The 25,267-nt window shown below is 47.4% G+C and overlaps 2 protein-coding genes across 2 annotated transcripts; one reads left to right on the top strand and one right to left on the bottom strand.

Annotated features, from left to right (window-relative positions):
• Positions 1–267: 267 nt before the first annotated feature.
• Positions 268–2,140, top strand: TAF11 (TAF11 RNA polymerase II, TATA box binding protein (TBP)-associated factor, 28kDa; the record flags this gene model as incomplete). The annotated part of the gene is made up of 3 exons (XM_009874664.1): positions 268–355; positions 848–944; positions 2,010–2,140. Coding segments are annotated over 3 exons (316 nt in total), but the record flags the coding sequence as incomplete, so codon positions are not given.
• A 4,479-nt stretch (positions 2,141–6,619) lies between these two features.
• On the bottom strand, positions 6,620–22,853 carry UHRF1BP1 (UHRF1 binding protein 1; the record flags this gene model as incomplete). The annotated part of the gene is made up of 20 exons (XM_009874663.1): positions 6,620–6,745; positions 7,673–7,788; positions 8,373–8,481; positions 9,335–9,600; positions 10,535–10,682; positions 10,786–10,937; positions 11,424–11,620; positions 11,837–13,380; positions 13,958–14,151; positions 14,671–14,812; positions 15,567–15,709; positions 16,129–16,293; positions 16,902–16,988; positions 17,592–17,769; positions 18,881–19,051; positions 19,650–19,790; positions 20,183–20,372; positions 20,558–20,649; positions 21,055–21,093; positions 22,691–22,853. Coding segments are annotated over 20 exons (4,363 nt in total), but the record flags the coding sequence as incomplete, so codon positions are not given.
• Positions 22,854–25,267: the final 2,414 nt, after the last annotated feature.

Raw genomic sequence — 25,267 nt, 5'->3', positions numbered from 1 at the left:
GAGGGGTTCCCGCTGCGATAACTGATCGGTTTATGAGCCCGTGGTTAATGTAGCTCTGTCCCGGGGCCCTCCCTCCCAAACGGGCCCATCCGGTTTGGGCTACAACCCTCGGCCCCACCGGGGCACCACTTTTCCCTTCCCCGCTCCGTTTGGGCCTGCAGAAGGCTTGGGGTGGTGGAACGGCTTTGCAGGACTGTTGCAGTGGCCTGGAGAGCTTCAGGCTTTTTGTTCATTCTGCCTGTAAATGATCAATTCTCTCCCCTCCAGAATACTGGTCTCTTCCTTTTCTGAGGAGCAGCTGAACCGTTACGAGATGTATCGCCGGTCTGCTTTCCCCAAAGCCGCAATTAAACGGGTATGACTTCAGTAATGCTTCAGCACAGAGGGAGTCTGAGCAGAACAAGCAAGCTGAGCCTTACTGAGCCTGGCTGTGGTCGTGTCTGCACCTCGCAGACACAAGCCAGCTCCCCTCTCCAGCTGCCTCTCAGCTTCTGTGGCTGAGACCATTATCAGATCAGCTTATCCCATTAGGGTCTGGCTCAGTGTCCTCACATGGCTTATGCAGCTTAAATGGGAGCTCGTTTTAAGCAACAGTGGTCTGGGGGGCCATGAGGCAGCAGGGAAATGTAATTGCTGGTACAGGGCCTGCAGCCCAGTGAGGGTAAGGTGAAACCCTGCCAGCCAGCACGTACCCAGGTCATAGGACCTAATTGTGAAGCTCAGTTCTGCGCTTTCTGGTATCCCTTGGTTGATATTTGACAGACTCTAACTGCTAAATATGAGTTAAAATGTTTCACCGCTGCTGTGTTTACCTCGTTTGTCTGACTGTCCTTCTCCGCTTTTGCAGCTGATCCAGTCCATCACCGGCACCTCTGTCTCTCAGAATGTGGTTATCGCCATGTCTGGCATTTCCAAGGTCTTCGTCGGGGAGGTAGTGGAGGAAGGTGAGTGACAAATGGTGTTGTTGAGTAAAAAACTATGGGGTAGACTCATTGCGTAAAGTAGAGCAGAAGGACATGGAACAAGACTGGACACTTTGTAATTCCTAGATTTGATGCCCTGTGGGAGCCTCTGACCTTCCAGCAGAAGGCAACAGCTCAGAGCTAAGCTAAGGGCGGTGTGAAGCGGGGTGCTGCCCCCTCTGATCCTGTCGGCATGGCTGCCGTGAGTCAGCAGAGGTTGGGGACCACCGACCTCCTTAAGGAGAATAACTTAGAAATTGGCCTGCGAGCAGGCTGCGGTGGGGCAGCAAGGAACCTTTTGTAACGCTGCCACGGGCAAATTCAGCCTTGAGGGAAATGGGTTATTAAGCCTCTTAACGACTAAAACTCTTCCTTTATGGGATGAGCTGGGATCTCTTTGGGACACCAGCTGGGAGCCTGACCCAGCTGTGTCCCTGCTCTGCTTGGCCTGGACGAAGAGGTACCGCTGGCTTGGCTGCCAGGCGGTTCCTGGAGACTGGTCACACAAACCACGGTGCTGGGATCACCGTTCCCAGGGGGATGCAGTTTTGCTGCTGCTGTCTCTGCAGCACTCATGGTGCCTGGGGCAGTTTGGATAAGCACCTTCACTGCTGTTCTGATTTCAAGTTGCTGTTTCACACCCTTGGCAGGGGGAGTGAATGATGCTGTAAATGATGAAAAAGAAATTGGCCCCCAAGTTGTACCTTCCTGTCATTGCTGTGCACCTTCCCCCCAGAACACACCACCCAACCCTGCGGTGGCTCTAGAGCTGAAGGTTTAGGATTGTAAGTTCTTGTGTGACTCAAACCAGCATAGTCCAGAGTAGCCGAGAGGTTTAAGCAGTTTTTTCTGCTCTGGTATTGATGCCCCTAAGCACTGACCGAGAAGCACAGAAAACCATTTCGTTCTTGTGTATTAGCCAAACGTGAGCTGTAAACCCTGGATTAAAATGTTTCCTGTTGCCTTTAAAATTCAAGCTCAAAGAGCAGGGAACTGTCTAAGCTTAGCTGTCCAGCTGACTTTAACTCCTTGGTTTGTGTTGTTTAGCACTGGACGTGTGTGAGAAGTGGGGGGAGCTGCCACCTCTGCAGCCCAAACACATGCGAGAGGCCGTCAGGAGGCTCAAGTCACGAGGACAGATCCCCAACTCCAAATATAAAAAGATCATCTTCCACTGAAGCGCGGCAAGAGAAGATGGAAACCGAGACGAGCTTCCCGTTGTGAACCTGCCCCGTTACAGCAGAGCTACAGGACTGAAGCTCCTTCAGGAGACTCGAGTGACCGCAGGGAGGCTTCCTGCTGTCACCGCTGAAGCCCAGCTCATCACCCGAGCGCAAGGCAGGAGCCAGCAGGACCTGGAGCCTTGGGCTTCTCTGCTTCAGCAGAGCAGGGGCAGGAACACTCAAGGCCTTCAGCACATTCACCCACCAGGGTCACACCTTCTCCTGGCGCAGGTGGAGCGCTGTCTTAGGGTTTTTGTACATTAAACTTGGTGTATTCTTAGTCTTGCTGGGAAATAGTGATTGTGTAATGGTGTTTGGGTGACTCAAAGGAGGGGGAGTGCAACCTGATGATGTGTCTCAACCAACCCCGACATGTTCCTGAAGCTTCGCTTTGCCTCAGGCACGGATTGTTCCATTAGCACAAGCGAGGGCTGATGCGTGTTGAAAGCGGCTTCTGAAGTCATCTCTGGGCTGTTCTTCCCAGAGCCAGTTTTATGAGGCCGTCTGGAAAACAGGACAATTAGGAAAGTGAAGCAGGAGGGAAACGGGGAGGAGGGAGGAAAAAAAAGCAGGAGCCTGGAAGGAGGTTAACAAGTTTAATTTCTTTTCACGGTTCATAGAACCAATAAATGCATGAGTGGAAATATACTGCAACAAAGTTCCAATACTGCCTAAAACTCAAGTTCAGACTTGCACATTACCCACCTGTACATAGAGCAGTCCCCTCTGAACACGCTTCTTGCAGCTAAATGTAAAAGATGCTGAGGCCAGATGCTCTTCCTATGGTGATTATGTTGTAGTTACACCAAGGATTAAGCTGGCACTCAGTGTAACAAGGCTGTACAAAGTAAACTTTGCTAATCAATATCAGTGGAGATACAGGACATTCTGTCCTCGCACACACACGCCCTGTGGAAAGGAGATGGATTTTTACAGTACTTTTTACTGGTACTTTAAAACAGAACAGTGGAAGTGCTTTAATTCTTGAACAAGACCAGCATTGCCGGAGCAAGAAATTTTCTGTAAACAACCTGGCCCCAGCTCTGTTCAGTCTGTGCCCGCGGGAGGGAGCGGTGAGATGCTGTGTGACCAGCAAGTAGGTACCACAGCCGGGAAAACCCTTTGGGCCCTACGCAGTTCCCAGGCTGGCTGGAGCTGAGGCTGGACACTTACTCAAACCAAAAGTCATGAAAATTTGAAAGAGAAGAAAGAAACCTCCCATTTTCAAGCAATTAGTGAATAAAAAGAACACCATTGCATTCCACCTAAGGCAAGCCTTCTTCCATTTCTTACTTCACACAGGAAGAGGGAGCAAGCACAGAAGCACAAAGGTCTGACTAAAAGTTCAACTTCTGCTTATGGGGGCTTGGTGCAGCTGTGATGGTACTTACAGTGAGCCGTTGGCGTAGAGCTTTGTTTCACAGCAAGTGTGGAAACGCAGATGCTTTGCCACCTCCTTTCTCTCCTGCTCTGAGAGCTGCTCACAGCAAGAGCTTTATTTACTACAGAAGGTAACTTGCATTTCAGAACCCCCGCTTTTACTTCTGAATTTTATGCACGAGGCAGTATTGGTGAAGGAAATGCCCGCTGACGCTTAAAAAGGTAAAGTGCATTTTCCTCTCCAGGACAGGCCTGAGAGGCTGCTCCAGTACATTTCCCATCGCAGGCAGCACCACAAATCTGTCCTGTCGAAGACCACATCAATCACAGAACATGCTCCAGAGGAAAGAAGCCAGGTCATCTGTCAGGAACGAGGAGTGATCCGGCCGACAGAAGCCGCAGCACCCAATCCCCAGAGCCAGCCCAGGCTCAGGGGTGCCGAGTGTCTCAGCTCCCAGGCTTCTGCCGAGGGCAAGAGCTCCTCCTTTTTCATTCATTCGTGGCTGCCTGCTTCCAGAGGTTCTAGGAGGCAGGCCACGCTGGCTGCCACTGTCCTCTCTGGCTGTAGGCACTGGTCAGTGAGATCTTGGCAGAAATACTGGACTCCGGCAGCACAGCCTGTCCCGCGGCTGCCCGTTGAAACCCCGCTACAAGGATTAATCCCAACAAACGCTCTTCAAAGCTACTCTGTCTAATGGAGGAGTCAAACACAGAACTGAGAAGATGAACTTGACAGTTTTAATCACTGTCTCTCTCTTACATACCCTCTTTTTTTTTTTTTTCACAGTGAAAGCTAACAACCACAAGGAATTCACTCTTGGCTCTCCGCAAACCACAGGCAGCAGTGCCTCCACATCACCTGGCGCTGTAAACGTGTCCCCGTTTCCCCTAGGGCTAAAGAAGAACTAAAAGAATCTCTGGAGTGCCTGTGAAGTGAAAGTGTTCCACAGCTCCCAAGCTGGGCAAAGGGACAAATATCTAAGAGCACGGTAGGAAAAACAAACTTAACTCCCAAGTTATTTGCTTGGTTCTGTGTAGTTTCCAGGCCTCAGCTCATCATGGCTTGTAAATTAGAGGCTGCTTCTTGCATAGTGAGCAGGATTAAAATCTTGTATTACTTTAGCGAACCTAATTTCAGTGGAGTAATACTTAGACAGAAAAAAAGAAGAGAAAAATCCATTAGAAGTTTTGGGGAGTGTGCTCAGCTAAAAAACCACAGTAAGGGCTACCTATCCTTTATAGGCAAGTGAAGGTTTCATCTGATTACAAAAGGAGAAATGCACATCATCTCTCACTTTTCCTAGCACTTAGCGCGTGGCAATTGCTGCCAGTTTTACCTGCACCAAAAAGGCTGTGCCTCAGAAAACGGACATTTACATGAGCACAAAATGCATCTGGAAAAATCCAAATCCACATTTGAAATAAGACAAAATCCCAACTCTGCACAGAGCAGGGCTGCTGTGTGTAACAGGGCAGGGAACGGGGGTTCATCCACAGCACAGAGGGGCTGAAGTCACACCCGTCTCTATCACAACACAGAAATTCTCCCGTGCAGCACCTCCCGTCACAGCTGCTCCTGGTGGCTCCTTCATTCCTCCGCACATCGAGCACGCGTTGCCCGGAGCAGTAGGGCAAAGAAACCCCGTACAGGTTTGTCTTCAGGAGTGGGTTTGATTCTTGCAGTTCATAAATGACATTTCCTTTTCTTACTTTTCGAAATCAGTGTCTACTTAGTATTTTACTAGGGTTTTCCTTTTCTTCTCCTCCATGCTTGTGGAGGCTATTTCTTTATAAATTAAGTCAGTCACTGACCACAGAGACTTTTTCCTCTCCAGGGATGCAGCTCCAGAAGAGACAGGAATACAAACCAGGAGAGAATACAAACCATGATAAACGTAGCAGCTGCCACTTCATCTCCACCCACAGGGAGCAGTTAATAGCACCAGCCTCCAGCCCAGGGGCCCTGGTCAGCACCCTTCTCCTGACCCACATATCCGAGTCCCTGTTAAAAGATGTTTAAAGACCAGGCAAGAGCTCAGTGTTAATAAAAATACACAACCGTGTAGGAACATGGATAGTTAGTTCCTTGTGCTCTCCCTCTCCACTCACGAGGCTCTGGCTGACAACGGTTTGAGGACAGCGTGCATCCCAAAGAAAACACACATCATCTCATTCTGTGACCTAACTGACTGCTTTCACCCCTGTTCTTTGACAGTAAAACTAAAGAAAGTTTGAACGGTGCTTTGTAATGAAAGAAATGAATTCCTTTGTGTTTCCGCATCAAGAAAACCAAACGTTGCAGGATTAAGTGAGAATGAACGAGGCTAAGTCTAATGTACTCCTGGTCTGTGTTGACACAACGAGTTATTGGTAGAAAAAGAAGGCTGAAGGAATTTCTTTACTACTCTGACCCTGTTGGTGAGGCAATACTGAGCTGTGTCCCCCTTACTCCACAGGAGGGAAATCCCTTCTGCGTGTCCCACACCCACCGACCTCCTGTTTCTCTCTTCCCTGCGATAGTGCAGATGCTTTCCCATCAGAGCTCTGAGCAATGTTTTCTGCCATCCCTATTCTCCATCACTCCTGATGCGGTGAAATAACTACATCCCTTTTGCCGTGTTCTTTGGCATGCATGACTGGGCAAGAACACAACGAGGAAGGGTGAAACACGCAGAAACCCCGACATGGACCATCTCTAGGCGCTACCATGAAAGGGGAAGGCTGACAGCACACTGTCACCACTACCCGTGGACAAGGACACATCGGGTGCATCTCCCAGCTTCTGACCTTCTGTTTGTAGGCTGACCACTGCCCGGTGACAGCAGCACCGTACTGCCAGGACAGAGGAAAGTGGCTGCAGAGAGGTAACTCCTCCACGTTCCTTCCCTTCTCCCTGTTTCAAGTTTGTTTTGTGATCACAGTTGGTTTCCATTCTCTGAGGCAATCAGTCTCCAAGAGGCCGACCCATGTAGCAGCAGGATAATCCCGCTGGCCGCCGTAGTGCTGGTGGTGGTCTCCACTCCTCCAGAGCAGCTGCAGCCTGCGCCTTCAGTGTCAGAGCTGGAAGAGGGGATTGTATTTCCTAATTTCCTGCAGAAGGCGAGCCTTGTCCATGTTGGCTTCTGCAAGGGCTATTTTCATGGTCTGAAGCTCCCTTTGCAACTCTGGCACTTCCTTTAACTACAAGAGACAAACAGAGAAAAACAAACCAGGAGTTTCCGAAGGTCAGCAGCAGGGCAGGTCCAACCACACCGAGCTGCTCAAAGAGCAGAACCAAAGCAGGAACTTTTGAGATGAATTACACCGCGTGACCCAACCATGCAAAGCTCACGGACAACATGACCCACTTTGGGTTGCTGAAATACCTGCCAGCTTGTGCCTGCTGGCTTCCCTACCTGTCATCAGAGTCAGCTCAGGCTGCCCGGGAGGCTGCCTAATGCTTGTTTTTTCCAAGATTTCTCCTCACATTTCTAGGCTTAGGAACAAGACTTGCAGTGGGCAAGATATTTTCCCTGCAAAGCAGCAAGCTGCCTCTGGCTGAAGGTAACCATACAAGGAAAGCAGGCAAAAGAAAGGAAAATGTGCTCTGATCTGCATTCTTTGTGGATCTGGTCGGCCACATTGCTTCCTTCATATGTGATCAACTTACCAAGCGCACCTGGCATCAAATGGGAAATAAAATTAGAGAACACTACATATTTAAAAATAAGCCAGTTATCTGAATTCCAGATCTGTGGATCAAAATGGAAAGAAAATTTAAACTGAACAGCAGAAATTTTAAGCAACCTGAAACTCCTCAGCTGTAAGATTTACTGTACTCTGACAAAAAAAATCTCTTTCTTTGTGGGATCTACGTGGGAATCGTTGTTCTAACAGGGAACTGGACACAGTTGGAAGATGAAGCCAATCAGAAAAAAAACTCCAACAGATTTCTGAAAGGGAACAAGAGAGTTTATTCTGGGCAAGGCGCCTGTAAAAGGAGGTACAAGCTGCTTTTGCGCCCTACCTGCAACACACCACACCCACCAGTAACTGCAAACATGAAGACAGAAGGCTTAATTTTCCAGCTATCAAGCTGTCTGGACAGAGCAGGCAGCAGTGACTCACCTGCAGTCCACGTGCTCCCGCAGCTGGGGCTGCCAAGACACACTCCACTGGGGCCTTCTGCTCCCCAAGCACTGACACAGGTTTTTCCTGTTTCGGCGAGTCCTCCCCTCGCGGAGCTGTAAAGAAACACAGAAAACATTCAGGTGTGGACGTTCATACAACAGGGTTCTCAGGACAAAAAGAATAACTTCTTTCTTCCCCCCTTTTAAAAAAACAGGGAGGCAGGGAAAATCTCATTCCCGTTTTAAAATGGAGAAACTACATGAAGGGAAGGAGCAGAAATCTGTCCTGACTGTGTGAGCAAAAGGAAACATCAGGGATGAATTGGGACTGCCAGTTCAGTGATTTAGGTATTAACCTCTTCTGCCTGAGGTATAAAATTTGCTGTTCGGACAAAACAACAAAAGCAGCAAGAACTAGAGAGGCAGGAATGGATGCATCCCGAGATCCACATGGCATAGCAGTCAAAGGATCTTGGTGCTTGCATGGAAAACAGCAGATTATTTGCCCGTTCTGGCAGAAGTGACTGCAGAGAACAGAGGCAGGGACTGCTCATACACCACAGCCCACTCTTCCCAGCAGCAACCGTCATGTTTCAGTTCCAGTCCCCTCCAGCACCACGCACAGCAGAGCCCTCGACCTCCAACACAGCTTCGGGGGTGTTGGGAGAGAATAAAAGAAGTTTCACGATGCTACTGACCGCTTAGGTAGAACACCCCATCATCTCTGCGCTTCACAACGACGTGATCCACTGCCAAGGTGATAGGAACAGGGCCAGGGGAGGTGGGATACACGCGGGGGCTGTCATCCTGGAAAAACGCACAGCAGAGAAGAGATTAAGTGCTGCGACAGCTCTGGCAACTCTGTAAAGGATTCCTCTTGGCCTCAGCCCTCATGGGAGTTGCGCTACCGATGGGCGGCGCTGCCAGAGCTCAGCAAGGTTGCCCATCATCTGGGAAAGCCTGGCTTTATATACAAAGCACTCCCCCAGATCAGAACCAAGTTCTGTCTTATCCATAACAATGGTTGAGGCAAGGCCTATGGTCATCACCCTGAAGGCTGCTTTTACAGTTGCCATCCTACAAACTCCTGACTCAAATGCCTCGCCAACACTCCTTGGCCAAAAAAAAACCCAAACAAAAGCAGTATCCCTTAGTCTGGAGATTTTCACGCTGCTTTGCAGCAATACTGGTTCCCGCTTGTCAGTGGAGCCAAAGCCATTGCTTTCAAAAGGTTTAATCAACAACTTTTGTCAGAGCCCCTCTCCTAAATATCAACCAGTTCTTACAAATCTTTTTCATCTACAATTCACTAAATGTTTACAGAAAAGGTCAAATATTCCCCATTTCACACAAGCACTTGGAGGAAGAGGTACTGAATTCTGTCCCCTGAGTCTGCAAAACAGGTTACCAAAAAGCTGTGGAGAGAATCTGAACGTCAGGCTTACACTTCTCCACCCATTTGATCACTCAGCGATTCCACTGTGTTACTCGCTCATCCCTAAGGCAGTTTTCAGAAGCAAAACAAAACAGTATGAGGAAAACAGGACCTCTAGAGAGGCCCATAGCAACCCCACAGCATCCTTCCCCAAGGAGAATCTTCCAAGTGAGCTCTGCCCACACTACAGCGCTGGCGGGAATCTCTGGTTCCCCATACACTCACCTTCAATGTGATTTTGGCATCCACAACTTCTATTTCCATGGGGATCACCTCTGGAATTATTTCATCCTCGAGAAAGGGGCCAAGGTTGGTCAGGAAGGACATGAAGAGCTCTGCTGTGTAACTGTGGACCAGCATGTGAAGGAAGCCGTTCTGAACAGCGAGTGGGGAATGCACCGCAGCGTTAGGTCCTACTTCAAGACGTAAGCACACTTCTGGCTGGGTCTTGCTAGCTCCAGGGACTGAGGGCTTCTCTAGACTTGGATCACCTAGAGCTACAGCAAAAATAGCTCATTGCAGAAAGCTGCACTAGCAATAAGGTATAAACTCAAAGGAGCAATCTTGAAGAGCCCTCTCCTGTCTCGACGCAGAATGGAGCTGAGTTCACAATGACAGCAGGCTGAAATCATCCTTCACCCAAAATGAATCCAAACTTCAAACAACCAAGAGTCCACACCACAGAAACCAACCCCAGAACCGGACTGTCTGAGCCCTCAGTCCCACTCCCCTCTCTCTCACCATCTCAGCACACTTTAAAATTCTCCTTTTTCTGTACACACGAGCTGACCACAACCTTGGCTCCGGATCGGCCGTTCCACCGACCTCAGCAGCCACCGCAGCTCGTGGCTCCTTTGCCCCCTCGTGGCCACAGGCAGAACTGTTCAGAGCAGGATCAACACTCCAGGAACGGCCCATACTTTCATTTGAAGTTCTGGGTTGTAGTTGCTTTCGGTTTTATGAAGTTGGGCTGGTGGTTGGTTTGTGTTTTTCTGAAGTTGGTTTTGGTTGTTTGGGTTTTCTTTTCAATTCGAATTTAGCCCTGGGGAAGTGCCCTAACCCAGAAGCATTATTCTCAGGCAGGAATAACTCAGGGTTTCCCGAGATAGCTTTATTCATTCTTTGAATTAATCTCATGCATCCCCACAGCAATTAAAAAAACCAAGTCAATGACTATTAGGCATCATAGAGCTTGACCGTGAAGGCACTTTGGAAACATCTTTCAAATACCAGATGTGAACCACCGACAGAAAGATTCTTCGCATTCACATCTCCTCACGCATGAGCTATATTCAATCCTAAACACACTAAACATTAACACTGAAGCACCAGTTAAAATGGAATATTCCCTGAGGGTACCCAGTGTAAAGCCATTTACAAAAGCGTAGCTGTAAAAGCAGCAGATTCCGGTAGCCAGCGTCTTACCCAGATAGCCCCGCAGATACTGCCACATTCCCACGTTGCTCAGTTGCTCCGGAACCACGTTTGTTACTTGTAAAGCAACAGACAAATCATCACCTCGTGCCTCTATTCCACAGTTCACCTCGTTCATCTTTAACACTAGGACAGACACCTGAAACGGGAAGTGCCAAGCTCACTAAAACAAACACCACCACAGGGTTTTGCTTCCAGATTCCCTCAGAGACAATATCAGGGTGAAAAGGAACAGAACTGACCAGCTGAAGGCTGGGGTCTTCACTCTGTGAAGTCGAGCTGTTTATTTCGGGAGACACTCCACCCTCATCCTCTGCCATCAGGCTTGCTCGACTGTCTGTGTCATTGTGGACCTGAGGAAGATGCCCTGAAGGAAGAGGGTCCAGGCTGGGTTCTGAAATAGAACAAACAAGAACAATTTGATCCTGTTTCTTTTCCTGGTTTTAAGAAGTCCTGATCACAGCATCTGCCCGAGTCTCAAGGACTGTCAGCCCACACCTTTCCCTAGGGAATTCTCTCCAGCTCCTCAGAGGAATTTAACCAATACAGAGCTGAAGTGAAAGATGTCCAGCCAAAGTGCTCAGGGTGTCCTACTTCCAACCAGCCTTTACTAAATCCTTCCTAGTACGGCCAGATGCTTTAGAATGCCACAGTGATGTGCAGAGGTCACCCTTCCCACTCATTTATACTCCTCATCTCAAAGAAAAGGCAATTCTAAAAGTAGAAGGAGCTATTGTGGGTGAACTACTCGTGACCTTCAAGAAGGAGTGGTACAAGTGTATTCCATATGAACACGGCACGACTCAGTTGTCCGGGGCAAAAAACTGTTCACCAGTGTGAAATGAGAAGGTGAAAGAAGATAAAGGCAAGAGCTGGTTACCGGAGTCTGTGAGCATCACAAAGCCATCGCTGCCATCGCTGTCCACGGACAGCCCGTCCTCAGGGCCGCTCCCATCCACAGATGTGGTGTCAAAGGAATGTTGGGATGCTGTCCTCTTCATGGAGAAGAAACGCATTCGGCTGCTGCCACCCCCCCCAGGAGTCACTGCTCCCTCTTCTGCTTTGGGCACAGAATCCCTATCAAAAAAAAAAAAAAAGCGATAAAGGCAATCAGCTTAGCCTCCAGACTATACAGATACCGGGCAGGATTCTCAACATTTGCAAGTCAGACTCTAGAGTACTTGATCTCGTTAACCTATCTCTGATCCAAATGATACGTAAAGAAAAGGAGCAGCCAGCTCAATTTCCCCCCTTCCCTGCAGCCTCGCTGCTGCTCTTGTGAAGCCCACTCACTTGGCTGGGGGAAGGGAAAGCATTTTCTGCATGGTGGAGGTCATCTTCTCCCGGCTCAGGCTCAGAGCATCTTTTGTTAGAGACATGGCTTCTTTGGTGAGGTCCATAGTCACGTGCAGAGCTTCCTTCGTGGCATCCTTCGTGATGTGCAGCGCGCTAGACAACTCCACCTCTATGTTCTTCAAAGGGATGAGCTCTGCCTGGCCATTGACTGTGGTACTTCTTGGGGGCTGCGTGTCTGAGGTTGGGCTGGAGTGTTGAGCAGGAGGGCTCTCAGGATGGCTGCTGGTCTCTGCTGCTTTTTCTGCAACCAAAGCTTCCACTGCTTCATGGGCTTCCTCTATCAAACCTTTCTCCTCTATGCTCTCACTACGTGGAGCTGTACTCAGAGCTCCATCGCTTGTGGATCTTGGGAGTCCCTCCAGCGGTACACTGGTGACACTGGTACTCGTATTTTCAATCCCACTGTCCTCTGGGACCTCTGAGGTACTGCACACTCCCTTCTCTGAACTGGCCTCCGATTTCAGCTCCTTCTCTTCAGCCGCCAGCCCTTCCTTGCTGTCTGAAGGCGAAAGCTCAGACTCGATCAGACTTGTTGTGTCCGAGTCAAGGGATCTGGGTTCCAAGACAGACCCTGGTGCGGGGTTCATCAGTAGGGCCACTTCGGCGCTATGGAACATAACTCCTAGGCAAGCAGACATGGGATCTAAAGGAGACCCAGTCATTTCCTGGGTGTCCTGGGCGAGCTGCTCCTGTAGTGTTTGCAGAACTTCTTTCATCCTGAGCAGCACCAAGTACTGGTAGTGGTTGAGCCGAACTTTGACGTGAACAGACGAGAACACAAGCACATGGATATCTGCAGAGGCTTCCAGCTCTTTGTTATCTACTTCAGCATCAACTTCACCGCCAGATTCTCCCAAGACATCCATTGTCTCTGGGACCTTGTAGATGCTCTTCAGATCCTGGTCGGTCTTTGATCTTTGACAAACCCCATGTTCTCCAGAAAGATTTTCATTCTGGGAGTAATTGCTAAAGCTGGCAGAAGGCTTGATTTTCAATTCAGAGGCAGCCAATTTCTGTTTTTTAGATATCTGAGCTTGTCCCCATCTCTTGGGAAGGCAAGCCCAAACAGAAAGCGGAAAAGGGTCAATAAAACTAAGGGCTCTGCCCTTGGAGCTTTCAGCCCCCTCAAAGTCCAGGGAGAGCTCAGTGAAATTCACAGACCACAGGTCTTCAGAGGCAGAGGTTTTATGTAGTAGCTGGGGAAAGCCTGGATGCTTCTGAGGCCTATCATCCACCTCATATGCATGGCGCAAGAAAAGGGTGTGGAGGAGGCTGAAATTGTCCTGAGACCTTGGAAACTTAGTGTAGCTGGAGTGGAAGAATTCTGAGGCGGCAAATTTCCGGAAGAGGCTCTGGAGGTCCTGACAGCTGCAGGAGGGAGCGTGGCGGGTGTTGGTGGCAGTCATCTCCGACGCGCAAACGCAGAGCGTCTGTGGACGATCCTGATGGTCGGTGACTTTCTTCTCCACAGGGATGTTAAGCTACACAGGAGAAAGACATTACATGTAAAGCGGTGAGAAGTGGAATTCACAAAGGCTTTTCCTTGCCATTTACATGGAAGGTAATAAATAAATAAACAACTGAGAAGTTTTAATCTCTACTAAAATCCCAAGAGCTGAGGTTAGACTCCGACTCATTTAATTTTTCAGATAGGGATAAGATTGACAAACCAGTGAAGAGGAATCAGATACAAGGGAATTGAAGGGGTTGGACTAGACGACCTTTAAAGGTCCCTTCCAACCCAATGCATTATCTGATTCTATGAATTTAAACCAAGTTTTATTTTAGGTTCTTTTACCATCCATAGCTTATGTAGCAGCTCAACTTAAAACATTTAGTTTGATCTTTATCTGCAAGGACTTCCTACACTTTCAGGCTTTAAGCCTCCTCACAAAACTGCTACAAAGGGTAGGCAATGACAACCACAGGACATCAATGCAGCAGCCCACCGGGAACAGTGTGAGAGTCCAACTCCAGCCCTGTCCTGGTCTCATGTTCCTTCCACAGCATGGAGGGAGAGCACACTGAAGACTGGGAAAGGAAGGAAATGAATGGTACCTTCAGCCGGAAGCCATCCAGTCGAACATCGACATGCTCATCATGCTTGCCTGAGTCCTCCAGCTTGTAGATGGCTTTGAACTGCTCCAAACTGCGATAAAGATCCAGACAGAAGAGGTTTATCCAGAGCACGCTTGCTGTATGCAGGGTAAGCATCAGGCCGTTCAGCTGGATATAGAGGTTTGGGCATGGAACTAGAAGGAAAAAGAATCGAGGCAGATTAGTAAGAGCAGAAAAGCACTTCAGGCGGTCTGCAGCTCAGCGTATAACCCACCCAACACCACCAGTGCCAGAGGGCTTCAGCACCCACTGTAAGACAGATCTCCTGATGAAAGGGAGAGGCTGTGGTGGATCAGAGAAACGCACCGTTCCAGGTCTCACATTTAGCCGTCTGCAGAGCACCCAGAGCACCCTCCAGTCCTACGCCAGTGCTAACCAAGAAGGCAAAGCCCCAGAAGTTGGGCACAGAGCAGCTCCCTCAGTACCTTCCTGGACACGCTATTTTGCCAGCACAACTTTGCGTCCACATTTTGGAGGAGACAAACTCTATCTCATTTTCCCACAAGCAAAAAATTAGAAAGGCAAACATCAAAAAACTAAACAAAAACAGATGCCCAGAGAATAAGTAAACAGGGTTAACACACCTAAAGAATTAAGAGTTGATCGATTCTTTAAAAGACTCATGAAAGAAGGTGCTAACCTCGGTGTATTACCTGGAAAGTCCTGATTGTCTGGGAAGTAATACTCCGTGAATTCAATATGGATTGCAGAGACCTGATCAGGAAGTTTGAAGAATTTTCTACTACAGGAAAGCAAGGTGGAGGGTTTCTTACTTTGTTGACCAGCTGTAGAAACCTAGAAACAGTCGTGCAGTTATGCAGAACTCGAATTTGGCAAAGCAAAGTGTCCCAGTAACCCTGCAGTCTCCTGTATTCAATCCATCTCATTTACATATCAAACATACTCTGCTTTCGAGTAAAAATAACACTTTTTTTCTACCTGCTAACATTGCCAACTCCTCTCCTTTGAGGGAATTTAGTTCATTACATCTCCTGTCACTGCTAGTAGCAGCAATGACAATGAGAATTAGGTGACATGAGCAAGTAGGGCTGAAATCTACTATAGCATTCTTCAAGATTAACAGCGTATCGGTAAATCCATTACAGCATCTGGCACTGATTATGCTCTTGCAATGGTTACAGGGTATAGGGATGTAGAGCCCAATTCAGACTAGTGACGCTTTCTGTCTCGGGTCAGAAAAATACCTGTTTTCCTGTTAAAAATCCATATCCATGGTGGCTTCCCAAATGCAGGAAATCCTTTCCCCCAGCTGTGCCCAATGCTTGATGCAAATTTAGACGTGAACAAACACAAAACCCAGCAATTCTGCGCTTACGCATGCCATTTCCTCTAAACTTGAAAATTAGCATCAGTTCACACTTGCTTTAGAAGTTTTACATGCAACACAAAAACAGCATTTGGCTTCTCTGGGTAGAGTTTTAATTGTCTTGGATGACATGAGATTTGCATGATGTATTTCAGTCATATCGGATTAAATTTCTTTTTTGAAAATGATAGGCACGTCACCAGAAACTGCTCAAATGCCTACCTGGTGAACATCCAAGTCATCCACTCGAACCACCACGCAGCTGGATCGAAGCCGGTTCCAGGGAGGGTGCCGGAGGCGTGGCAAACTCGTAGGAGGTGCCCGGCCTTTCTCTGGGGAACTTCCATGAGGACTTGACAAAATATCTGTGGGGATGGAACCAGCAAGGTTTTACTCATCTCCTTAACAGTGAGCTTCATCATCACTACCAACTCGTGTGTGCTTAGAGAGCAGAATGAATAGCCCCCAGATGGGCACAGCTGGGCAGGAAAAAAAACCTTAGGACTTTTGAAGGAAGAACACTGTGAAAGATGAGTGTGCTCTTTGGCGAGAGAACACATTCTTCAGTCAGGCTTTAAGTATTTAATTTGCTCCTTACATACTCATTTATAAACTCAATAAATAAGCTAAGGAAGTGACCACTGCTATTCCATATCCATGATTTCTAGCATGCACCAACAAGTCAGCCTGCTAAATTAGGTAGAGGTAACTAGAGATATCGCTGCATGGAGCAAAACTGTTGCCATCTCCTGCTTTACCAGGAGTTTTGATCAAATACCATTACCTGGTTTCCTTTTGAAGGGGGAAAGTGGAGTCCTGGCAAATGCAGGGTCCATTTCTTCATAAAGCTTCTCAATCTTGCTTTGAAATTCACTGACTAATTTTTTTGCCCACTGTCCTCGCGTTTCCATTGCTTCACTGTACCTCACCCAATGCTTGCAAGCATCTCCTGCACGAAAGCAAACACCCTGGCTTTAAAAATTAGGTTCCTGGATACACACAACCCTCCTGTACTCCCCAAACATATGCAAATCCACACAGCATTCCTCTTCACTGATATCACATCTGGAATACACACTATGCAGCATACTAAGTGCTTGTGACACAAGTGCAGGCTTTCACACAACAGAGCTCAGCCTACAAGCAAGTGTTTCAAATTCAAGTGTGGGGAAGAAAGCCAAGATCACTTTTCCTTGATTCTTCGGTTAACCACAAACAGATTTTCTCCTAAGATACATCCTACAACCCTTCCAAATTGTTTAGGCACATGTAAGAACCAGATGCAAAGCTAAAGCAACTGAAAAGGAATCCAAAGTTGCAACTTTATGTCTTTACAACAGAGAACAACTCATTCCTCTCTTTGTACTCTGCTCTGTCAGCAACTTGTCAGTCACCTACCGACAGGTAAATTAGATGTACCCTGCTTATAAGGATTTAAATCCCAAGTCCTTTGTGTAGCCTTTCTCCCAGTCCTGCCTGAAGCCACACAGCATCTCTATTCTTCAAATTCTTTTTTATACTCCCCACCTCAGGTTGGGAGGCCACGTGGTTCCCTACCTGCCCTGTGGAAAGGATAATAGTCAAAAGCCATCCTCCTGAAAGTCAGCTGCATGGCACCTCCCAGCATCCCATGCTTGAAAGCACCTGTGGAAAACAGAACAAAGAAAACCAGGATCAGGGCTGCAATCCAAGTCCTGATCCAGGAGAATTCAGAGCAACAGCACTTTGATTGCCATCACTGACTGATTGTCACCATGGCCAGTATTAGGGTATCAGCTTTTAGAAAGCTGTATCAGAATCTTAACCTAAGCAAGAAAAAGGACAACTGAATGTAACAGGCCAACAGTCCATATCGTAAGAGCCAGACCTAGAATCTCAAATACCAAAATGCAAGATCCCATTGCTTCACAAGCCCCTATCAGTTACATTTCCCACTACAATAACCAGCACTTGTGTTTCCAACACTTGCTGATAGGGTCAGTGAAACAAAGACAATAAAACTGAGTCAAGATGCAGATAACAGCAGCTCAGGAAACAGCGATACACAGTCTAATTAAAAAATAACTGGAACAGTGATGGTTGTGGGTAGGAGATTTTTTTTCTTTTTTAAAGAGAAAATGTGTAAAAAAAAAAAAAAGCAAACTGGAAAACAGTAACATGAGATGCTTATTTTCAAGAGGAAAATCCTCCTTTAAGACACAAAAATGACTGGATGAATGCTTTCCTCCTGATGCTCCCCTCAGTTACCTGACTCTCGAGTGTGACTGTCATCACAGATATGCAGATCCAAGCGGGAGATGAGCAGGTGGTACGATGACTCTTTCATGTCATGCTTATCAAAGTACTGACCAATGCTACTCGCATTCGGGCTGACTCCAAACGGCTGAGACCAGGACTGTTGGGCACTTGGAGGAGGCGGTGTGATCTATTAGAAAGAGACAAGCTTAGTAAAAAGTAATAAAATATAAAAGGAAAAAAGAAAAAGGAAAAGAGAGGTCATAATACAATTAAAAACAACTCATGCAATCTTCCAGACTGCAAAACATCCATTTATAGAAATTGAATTAGGAGTCCAGAAATCTGGGTGTTGTTTTTTTGCATTCTCATGAGCAAAACTCTGTTTCTGGTTCTGCCTCCTCTACATCAAGCTACTGTCCACTTACCCTAAAATATGCTTTAGACTCCTGGACAAAACAGGCTAAGTATTCCTGGTCCCTGCTGCTATGTAATCTCTCTGCACTATGTGCACAGCGCTCCTTCCCCAGAGCTTCCACCACGGGCAGTGATACTCCTCTTCCCTCATCCTTTCTCAGAAAACATCTTTGTCCTCTGCCCTATGTATTTATTCTGCAACATCTGTCAGACAATTCCTCAGCACAGCATTTTGAAAGCAAAATGGTAAGGGAAGCTCAAGGTGACTGGCAGAAGCAGCTGTCCTGAGGTCCTCCCACACTGCTACGCTCTATGCGAACCAAAGAGCAACTGCAAAAGCCAAGAGCTCTCTCCAGGGTATTAGGAAGAAAAAAGAAGAAACCCTAACAACAACAACAGTGAAATTGGATGCCACTATTTTCCCTTGAGCATCCCAGCTCACTGTGGTTTTATGTCATAATTTATTATACCAGACTCTTCTCCCAGGCCAATGCAGGCTGTCATTCCGAGAAAGAAAAAGATTATTTCTAGAACATATTTATTGCTTATTACCAAATCAAACCCTCATGCAACCCTCTGTAACTTGCCCTGTGCCAGCCAAATCTGGAAGGACATGCAACTTGACACTATTTTTTCCTCAGTGTCAGGCAGAATCTAGCCTGTGACTATATCTGAACATTGTCTAATGCTTACTGTCAACGAATCCAGCTCCTTTGGTCACTTCACTATCCAACAACAGCCCAGAACCCACACAATGCCGACCTGACCTACAGGGGAGATGCTCCATGAGCAAGAGCCAGATGCCACATAGACAGAAACTGTCTCTTTCACCTTCTCTTCTCCTTTTTCCTGGCAGAGCAACATCCAAGTCATGACTGACTCACCTGCACAGACTCTGGAGCCAAGCTCTTCCTCTGCTGGGCAGACTTCTCCATGGCTTCGCTCAGGGACTCCGCATATTTCATCATTGCTTTCAGCTGAGAGTCTGTCAGCACCCAGAGCAGGTCATCAAGGAGAAACATCAGCTTAGATGCCACCACATTGCAATCTTTGGTCTGAAAGAGCAAGGAGGAGACAGGGACTTGAAGAACTGCAATCATATACATATTCTCTTCGTAATAAACTGAAGCTGTAGCAGATACAAGAGATGCTGCTTTGAAACTCATCTCAGAGAGAAGTTAATGGATTTGGTGGATGTCCACAGTACCTCTTCTGAGAAAGAAAGTGCTCAAAGCTACCTCCTTCTTTAGGAGGCAAACGCTCACTGGTTTAAAAAAAAAAGAAAAATAGAGTGAGAGAGAGATGGTTCAATTTTTTTTATCATCACATTTCCACTGACAGCTAAAAAAAGGCTTCCAGGCTTCAATCTCCCAGTAACAAGATGACAGCTCTCCTTGGGATGTTCAAATGGTTTTAAAAAAAAAAAAAAATATTACTTACTCCATATATGTCATCTTCGCCTGGGAAATAAACTGCGTTGACACTTGATAAGAACACAGCTGTCTCCCACAGAAAACACAGACTGATATAGCAGCTTGGGCTCAACATTTGTGAAGGGAAAGAACAGTTGCTGAGGAACGTGGGAGGAAATACGCATCATCACTGCACCAGGCAGTGTCACTGTACCCTGCAAAGTATGGAGGAAACTCTCACCCTTCTCTTGAGAGAGATCTGGATCCTCCCCTGGTTGGTAATGAGTCTCAGAGGAGTAGTAACAGGATCCTGATCACCATTGTCAGTGGCATCTGCTTCAATCCGTAGTGTCTGCCAGGTGAGCTCTTTGAATGTCAAAACCTACCCAGAAGGAGAAAAAATAGGAAACTGCTGAAATTTTCAGCAACTTCAGGGATTAAAACAAACGCTGGGATGATATGGAACGAAACAAGGACACAGAAAATCGTTCAATGCACTTTTCTTATGTGATCCCGGTACAAAACCAAAATCATGTCCCAGGTTAACACGCAACCCCCTCTCTCTCTCACACCGAGTTTAAAAGCAGACAAACTATACGGCACTCAGAGCTCCTCCAGTTTCGCTCTCTCAGATCAGAGGAGCTCAGAGAAAGCATCGAATGCAAGTCAGCTTTCAGCAATGGTAGGCGACCTCCCCAAAGCTCCCTACCCCGGGGAGCACGAGGGTCACTCTTCTGTGCACGCTATGACGGGCAACATGAGACGATTCTTTACCTCTCCTCTCTGCGGATCAGTAATGCGGGTGAGTCGCAAGTCACTCTGTTGCCAGTTTGGGTTAACACTGTAGCCTTGGAGCTGCCAGAGCTCAAAAGAAGCATGAAATGCCTTGGAGTGAATCTTGATGGTGATGGAATTGACAACAATGAACATCCCCTCCACGACCTTTTCGGCAAAGCCATATTCACTGCAAAGAGAAGATCCCTCAAAGTCATCACCCGTTACAACAAAAGGCCCAGCAGAAAGGACTCCGAGCAGCAGCAGAGCCACTGAAACTTGAGTGCAGAGAGAGCAGTGGTTACTCATGGAGAAGAGCAGCCACCCATATCCCAGCAGCACATCAGAAAGAAACCACAGGGCTCGAGGTCTGACCTTTGACCTGCTGCAAGAGCAATGGGAGACTGTCCGTTGGGCGGCCGAGGCTCTTCGCATGTTCGCATCTCCACCTCCACTTTATCCAGGTACTGCAAAGACAGAACACGGGAGCAGTAAATACAAGACCGAGACTCAAACTCAGCCACCAAACCTTAGGTCTGAGACTCTAGGGCAGGGATGACCAAGGTCTGGAGTCTCTTATCTCCCCACAAATCTCACGAAATGCTGGGAGGAACAGAAACCAAGCACAAGGTTGCCCTGGACTTCACTGAGAGCTCAGCCCAGCAGTGAAATGTGGGTCTTGTGAAAGGTCCCTCATCACCAAACAGGACTGTTCTCAGAAGTCCCCTTCCTCTATTTGCTAAGAGCCTAGACAATTCTGGTCAAATGAAAATTTGAGCATGTACCTCACAGTTTCCCTCTGCAGGATTTTTCTCAAATAGGAAAGATTAAAAAGAAGAAGAAAAGGAAATGAAGAAGAGAGGACACATTACCAGGCAGATTGGGTGCGTTTTCAGCTTTGTCCACTGGATCTGAAACAATAAAAGTTGAGGTTACAAGAGTTATCTTCGTACAGGAAAGTGTGAGAAGTTGCAGGAAACCATCTGAGCCCAAAGCCTGAGCCTCATTCCTCTGAGAAATGACCGCAGTGACAATCCATCATGTCTCACTGTATTCGTGTCTAACAGGCTCAGGCAGACAAGTAAAGAGACATTCCAGCCACCAGACTATAAACCCATTTTAGCTTCTGGATGTCCCATACCATTACGAGTACTAGTTATTCTGCAGGTCAAAATCTGATTTTTCATATTCCTTTATGGAGAATATTTTTGTCCTTTAAGAGTTTACAATCAATTGCTGCTGCTACTGGAACTGAAGTGAGTCTTCTGAAGACTGTGCACAAACCAAAATGATTCATTTTATTTTCTTACAGCAACACTTATTCTGCAGTTCTTGTAGGAGGGAGAACAAATGTCTGTTACTAAATTAAGCAGAGCTGACTCTAAAACCAGAGTGGATCAGATGAGCAAGACAGGCTCATTTTTACTGTTACTTGACAGAGCAGAACCACTTCTTTTATAGAAAGTCTTGGATATACTAAAAACATTTGCATTCGTGTAACTTAACTATGACTAGTACCAACCGAGATTAAACACCCTGACATTTCATATCAGCTAGGCAAAAAGCCTCAATTTTTTTCTCTAAAAAGCACAACAAGGAAGAATTTGTAAAAAAGTTCAGTGTGCAAAAGTGCAAGCGCACGCACAGTTTGAGCAATTGCGTGTGCCAGTGGCTAACTGTGGGCAGAAATGCTGACCGGGCGCAGAGAGCGCAGCTTCTCACACGCTCTAGTCACCTATTCCTTACGAACCGCATTTTCAACAACGAAGAAGTAAGTTCAGTTAATTTTTTACAACACCTTCCAGCATAATTAGGCTTCCAGAGAGCTGGACTCCCATTTCACTCTGCTTCCTACTCCTGTTGGAGGTCTGCGTGCTTCAGCATTAAAATAACGTCAGTGAGGATGAGGGAAAACACAGAAAACCCCTCCACTATCCAAACAGCAGGGAAACAGGCAGGAATGACTCGAGATGTCTGTAAAATCCTAGGGGATGTGGAGGTGATGAACTGAGAATGACTGCTTGCTCTTTCTTCCAGTGACAGGACCAGAAGGTTATCAACTAAAACCAGAATATGAAGGCTTGATACAAGCACAAGTAGATGTAGTTATACTGGGAAATTCTTTGCATTCGCACACTCTCGATGTTAAATACGTGGGTCCAGAGAGCATCTGGGCAAACTCCTAGAAACTCAGGAGCAGCTATTAAATACAAAGACCTCACAGCCAGCTTAACCATACACCTGAAGGTGAGGAAGGGCCACCACACACTTCCCTGTGCTTCCCTCCACATCCTCTGCCACCTGCTGCTGGCCACCAGCAGGCACAGAGCACTTGGCAAAGGCAGCCTTTGCCAAAAATCCCTCAGAGCATTCCACCAGCAAACCCCACACCTCAAGCCCGGCGTTTGAGACGTGCGGATCAAATCGCACCAGGAGTCTTCAGCAGAAATTCCCACGGGAGAAAGAGAAGCTGCCTGAACGGCCACGAGCGCAGCCTCCTCTGCTCACCCTGATCGACGCCTTGTTGCAGTAGACGCGAGTGATGGCGAGCCAGGTGGGCAGCTCCAGCACATTCTGCAGCACCTCTTCATCCAGCTCCAGGTTGGTGAGCTGCCCCTGCCCCTTCAGCGTGCTCAGGTTGATTTTGTCTGGAGAGAGATTCTTGGTAAAGCTGCAATAGAAGGAAGAGGAGACTCTAAAAACAACCCCCAGTGAAGCTGCTGGTACCAGAGGGGCCTTTAAGAGAGCTATTTTAAGTAGAAGGATCTGCTCGCTCTTTTGTTAAACCTTTTCTGACATTTTGAAACCCAGGGCATGTTGGTTGCTCCATTAAAAAAAAAATAATACAAAAAAAGGCTTTTCACTTTGACATTTGAAGGACTTCTGGTTTTTGGTCTTTGTTTTAAATCAAACTCAAGTTTGAGAAAGTGAAAATTTCTTCTAAAGCACTGGGAAGCTGGAAACCAGCAAAATTGCCCCGAGATGAAAACAAAGAAAAACAAGGTCAAACTGCAACAGGTCAGCAATTTTATTCTCCCTGCAGAAATGCCACATCAGCGGTAAAAAGTTCAAATATCTAGATTCTTTTTGAAGTTTTTGACACATATAAGTAAAAGATCATTAACAAATTACTTTTACAACTGTCTCTTTAAACACCATTCTCACAATCCAGCCTGCTCTTTGGTCAGCAGGTCCAAGCACGCAGTCCGCCTCCTGCCCAGCGACCAGCCCAAGCTCCCAACCAGCAACCAGCAGCTCCTGCTCTCTCTAATTTCAGCTCCTCCTCCCAAGGGCTTGTGTTGTTTCCACCTCCCTTGTACACAGCCTAGCACCTTCGGATTCCTTATATACCCAAGATTTAAATGCAACAAGGGAAATAATTTGAGGAGGATTGTTCAAGAGCAGCACATTGTGGTGTAGATCTGAAAACCTGACTTCGCTGAAACCAGCGTGGCCCCTAAAGAACCAGAAGAGCCAGTTCAGAGGGCGCTCGGCCACAGAGGTTGCGTGTGCGTCAGCAATACCTCGCCGGGACGGCTGTCTCCATCCAAAACCCTTCTGCGCAGAAGGGGCTGCCACCAAGGGAGAAAGGCAGCTCGCACTGCGCAGTCACAGGGCTCAGTTGAAGACTTCCTGCCAAACAACTCACCCGCCGCTGAAGCCGGGGCTTATTCCGCACATTCCTCCACGCTAATGCTAATTCTAATTCTGTACAGTGGTCCAGAAAGTGAAAGAGAAAGAAAGACCCTATTGTCAGCATAAGCAGGATTAGGCTCAGTCAGTCACACGCTGCCATTCTCTCTCCTCTCCCTGCACCAGCAGCGCGGGCTGCTTCTCCGAGAGAGGCACAAAGGACGTCTTGAACAAAGTCACCGCTAACTGAGGGCAGGAGGAAGCAGAGCAGCACTGCCGGGGCGGCAGCCGATGTGGCCAGCGGGGGAGCACGACGTGGGCGGGCCGCCAGCCGATGTGGCCAGCGGAGGAGCACGACGTGTGGTACAGAATGGCTGAGGCACCCAGCAGCTGCTGCTCAGTCAGCCCAGGGCTTCCTGGGGCAAAAACGCCTTTTCCAAGCGAACGTTTTGTCAGGAGAAGGTCTGACGGACGGTGAAGAGCCACTGACGTGAACCCTTCACTACTGATGCGGCAACTCCTGGAAGAGGAGGGTGGCACGGCCAGCCGGGAGCTCGCCTGCTACTGCTTTTTACCTTGATCTTCTGCTGCCGTAGCAGCCTGAGTCAGACATTTAGTGTGTCATGCTGTCACCTCTCTCCTCTGAGCTGAAGGTACACACTGACAGCTGATTACAGACTGAGTTTGTAACACCCGTGTCAGCACCGCAGGCTGACACATTCACTTTAAACGTGTTACTCCCTTTAACCAGAGGCTCTCTTGTTTAAACACAGCCAGGAAGGCGGCCAAGTTCAACACTGCTTCTCAGCATCTGTACAAAGAAATAACATCTTCCATAGTGTGCTAGAGCAGCTGCTCCACTGGCAGGGAGACGCAGGGATATGCTGAGGGTCTGTAAGATTTGCACTTGGAGTCCTGTTTTGAGCAGTGTCTGAGATTGTGGGTGCTCTAAATTAAGACCAAATAACCTCCAGAGGCAATACACAAGCTCTCTTGCCTTGCACTAGAGAGCCAGCTCTGTTAAAAGCTGTTGTAGTATCCAATCCCAAGGGGATATTGTTAAGAATAAAACAAACACAGCCTGAACAGGTAGGTAATAAAAAGCACTTGGCACTGTAAGGCTCCCAGGCTGCTGTGGGCAGTGATCAGCTTACAGGTGGGGAGAGGCTGAGGCACAAAGCAGCTTTCTCGCACTCGTAAAGCAAGGATTAAAACCCTGGTGTTTCAAATCCTCATCCGGGCTAAGCATGCTTAGATGGGGAAGCTTCTTTTGGCTGCTACTGCAGAAGAAAAATATAAGGACACATCTAAATCAGGGTGTTACTTTCATTTAGTGTGTAAATGTATCAAAAAAAAAAAAAGATTAACACTGTGAAACAGGACACTGGTGGAAGGAGTGGTATGAAACATGAGCTAGCTAAAACCAAATAACTATTTGTAACCTCTGCAGGG

This window comes from Apaloderma vittatum, unplaced genomic scaffold (assembly GCF_000703405.1).
Source record: "Apaloderma vittatum isolate BGI_N311 unplaced genomic scaffold, ASM70340v1 scaffold6458, whole genome shotgun sequence".
NCBI lineage: Eukaryota > Metazoa > Chordata > Aves > Trogoniformes > Trogonidae > Apaloderma > Apaloderma vittatum.
The sequence above is the reverse complement of the archived record's forward strand: the minus strand, read 5'-3'. Positions and strand labels throughout refer to the sequence as shown.